Source organism: Raphanus sativus, unplaced genomic scaffold (assembly GCF_000801105.2).
Source record: "Raphanus sativus cultivar WK10039 unplaced genomic scaffold, ASM80110v3 Scaffold3384, whole genome shotgun sequence".
In the NCBI taxonomy this organism is placed as follows: Eukaryota; Viridiplantae; Streptophyta; class Magnoliopsida; order Brassicales; family Brassicaceae; genus Raphanus; species Raphanus sativus.
In genome coordinates this window covers 5769-9228 of record NW_026618690.1, presented here as the reverse complement: position 1 = coordinate 9228, position 3460 = coordinate 5769, and the positions used below count along the sequence as shown (strand labels likewise).

The following is a 3460-nucleotide window of genomic DNA, read 5'->3' as shown; positions in this document are numbered from 1 at the left end:
TTTGGGGTTTTGAATGTTTCGGGTTCTATCGGATATCCATTTAAATTCGGATTCGGTTCGGATAATACCCATAACCTGAAATACCATAAAACAAGATCCATTTGGTATTTACATCGGGTTCGGATCGGTTTGGATTCATTTTTATCGGATCGGGATCGGTTCGGATTTTCGGATTCGGTTTATTTGCCCAGCCCTAATCTCACCACTAATAAACAGCTCAAACGCGTTGTAATCATAGGGAAGATTAGGAAGTGCTAAGTAAAGTTAGGTTTCTTTGGAACCTAGAAGCCTCGAGACTTCTCCGTCAGCTAGGGTTTTTCTACTCGCTAGTCGCTACCGAATGAAGATGATGCGATACACAAACAAAGTGATGGCCTAAAATAGAATTGGTTTTGTTATAGACTAATGGTTAGACTAAATCACGAAAATAATTTTATAGATTTGGATAAATAATACAAATCTCAAAGTCACAGAAACAAAACTCAGGTTCATGGTGTATAAAATGGAGATCGTATAATTAGCGTAATTAATTGTGTATAGTTAGAATATATAACTGTTGGACCAAGAATAATAAATAGTTTAAATAGGTGCAATAACCTTGTTTAAATAAAATTTTCAAAATGATTATATTTTGATAGTATAGATTTTCATTTTTTTGAAAATCTGTATATCTAATAAAGAACTACAAAAAATATTTTAGGCAAAATATTCTAACCACATTTTTTTCTAATTTGATCAAATATACACTAATATATCTTGCATACCTATGCCATGTTAGCTTTGAAAAATAAATTGGTTGTTTTCAAGATATTTTTTTTATGTTTCGAGTTCCGTTTCCTACTTTTTTTTTGCATCAAAAAGTTATTCTATTACTCAAATTTTAGGTGGTCCAGGTAACCAGACCGGAATAGAACAACCAAAATAAGAAAGAAATCTATGAAAGTCGCGAGCAGTCCTAAGTAACGAATCAGCTATCATATTTTGTGTCCTTAGGATGTAAAAGATTTTCAAACTCCGGAAAACACATCTTGAAGGTTTGAATTGCCTCCAACTCCGTAGAAAGTTTCGGCCAAGCCTGAAGATCCGATAGCATTGCTATTAAGTTTCGTTTCCTACTTACCAATTTTCCATCTATATTATTTATATTTGATATCTTAATTTTTTTAAACTAATTTTGGAATATGATTTAGTGATCCAAAATAAACTAAATTTAAAATATGCCTAACGATCCTCAAAACAAAGATTATACCGAATGTTTTTATTTCATAATGCTTAGTATGAGAAATTACATATTTGTATATATATGGATTTAAGAAATCTAACTTATTCCAGTAAATATATCCCAAAAGTCACAAACAACCGACGCAGTATCTTCAAGAAAATCTTCAATGTCTTCTTTTACATCATCAAAAAGACTCGTAACAGAATCAAATACTACCTCTTCATCGCCTTCGCTGTAGAACCCATCATAGTTGACTTCCAATGTATTCTCATCACAGCTGACTTTCAACTTCTTCTTATCACAGCTGACTTTCAATATGTTCTCATCACAACTGAAGGACGTCTCAAATCCCCCATCTGGACGTCTTCGGAACTCTAACAGCATATTCAACTCACAATCTTCAAAAAGATCTTCTATATCTTCGTCTCCCACATGATCGAAAAGAGATGCAATATAATGAAATAGCTCTTTATCGTCTTCGCTATCTAACCCATCATAGCTGACTTTCAACGTCTTCTCAATTCCCCCGTCTAGAGTTGTTCGGAAACTAGGCAGTTTTTTAAGACAATCCTCCTTACTCAGCCCCCTCAAAGATATACCCAAAGCGTTAAGACCCAAAGGATATCTACCTGCAAGTTGTACAACTTCAGAAGCAAACTCCTCCAAACCATCAGGTGGAGAGTTTTGCTTGAAAGCAGCTTGACAGAAAATCTTTAGAGCATCTTCAGGAGATGGGGGATCAACTTCATACCTAAAATCAATCCCATGAGCTTCTAGAAGCCGCCTATCATTCGTAACCACAATGATTCTACTCCCACTTCCAAACCATCGAGTTTGACCGGCCACGGCATTTAGCGCATGTGGATCATCCACATCATCAATAAAGATAAGAACCTTTTGGTGCTTTAGTCTTTCTTCAATTGGACCAATCATCATCATGTTCCTTTTCTCCATAATTTCAGACAGAAACTTTCTTTGCAAGTGCAACTTCATATTATAGTCATTAAAGGTGGGTCGATCATAACCTTCCCCACACTTTGAAAAGAAAGCCCTATCTAAGTAAACACTACTTTGGAACTTGCTAGAGAGGTTATTAAATAAAGCTCTGGCAATGATAGTCTTGCCAACTCCTGACGTACCACATATCCCACACATCCTCACTTCCTCAGAATCCAATTGCAGCAGTGAACTCATTTCTTCTATATGGTACTTAATGCCCACATACTCCTCAAAATTTTTTGGAGTTAAACTTAGTTTATGTAAAATATCACGGGATATTTCTTCAGCCATTTTAGCTTCGTTATCCCTAATGACAAAAGACAATATCAATACGAAAACATGAATCAATAAATAATATCAATGATTATATCTAAAGTAGGAGTAGTTACTAAAGACATACCAATTCTTCAAATGAAATCCAAGGATATTTGCAGCTTCCGTCAACGCTTTCTTCCATTCATTTATCACTTTTTCTTCTTTATTTTTGCAAGTCTTTTCAAATGTCTCTTTAAAGTCTCCCGACGGGTTTCTAAGATCAGAAGGATCCAAATCGTAGAATATTCGTATCACCGTTTGACCATGCTTTTTGCATTTCAGAATCTCCAGCAACTCGTTAAGACACCAGCTTGACGAGGCGTAGTTTTTAGAGAACACCACCACAGCAACCCTCGATTCTCTAATCGCCTGTTCAAGCTTTGGGGCGATTGACTGGCTTCTCTCTATCTCGTTGTCTTTGAAAGCAATGAGCGAGTTACGTTCTAACTCCTTATGAAAGTGGCTGAGGAATTTTTTGCGGACGTCTTCACCTCTGAAGCTCGGGAAAACATCGTATGACCAATTGCGAGAAGAAAAGGAGGAACAAGAAGCCAAAGCAACCGGAGGAAACATATCTTACGAATAACAAATTATCGGTGATTCTAGCAAAATATATCAGAGGAGAGGTGATGAGTCAAAGAAACATAACAATTCTATTCAAAACCAAAAATGTCATTTTAAGATATGTGTGGTTATGTAGCAATTTTGCAAGTATTTCTCGGATATTTCTTATGCAACTTGTCGGGAAGTTTCTTCGTTCAGTGTTGATTGTAACTTATTACCAGTGACCGTACCTACTATATTTCAATGGATTTAGACTATTCTCTTGACAATGAAATCTCAACTGTGCGTTTTAGGTGGAAATTTCGTAATCTTCTGTGTTTTATATAAATGACATTTAAATGAAGATATGTCACTTAAGAT

At 35.5% G+C, this 3460-nt stretch overlaps 1 protein-coding gene across 1 annotated transcript; it reads right to left on the bottom strand.

The window, feature by feature from the left end:
- Positions 1-1226: 1226 nt before the first annotated feature.
- On the bottom strand, positions 1227-3247 carry LOC108820446 (disease resistance protein RPS6-like). Its single transcript, XM_018593388.2, has 2 exons — positions 2622-3247; positions 1227-2528 (listed from the first exon to the last, which is right to left on the bottom strand). Exons 1-2 carry the CDS (start codon positions 3107-3109, stop codon positions 1319-1321), a joined length of 1698 nt encoding a protein of 565 aa, XP_018448890.1. The 5' UTR covers positions 3110-3247; the 3' UTR covers positions 1227-1318.
- Between the last annotated feature and the right edge of the window lie 213 nt (positions 3248-3460).

Bases quoted from the DNA above. Each gene is read 5' to 3' on its own strand.
- LOC108820446 (XM_018593388.2), bottom strand. From the start codon at position 3,109: ATGTTTCCTCCGGTTGCTTTGGCTTCTTGTTCCTCCTTTTCTTCTCGC. The intron at 2,529-2,621 runs GTATGTCTTTAG...TTTTGTCATTAG, and splicing joins GGATTTCATTTGAAGAATTG to GGATAACGAAGCTAAAATGG.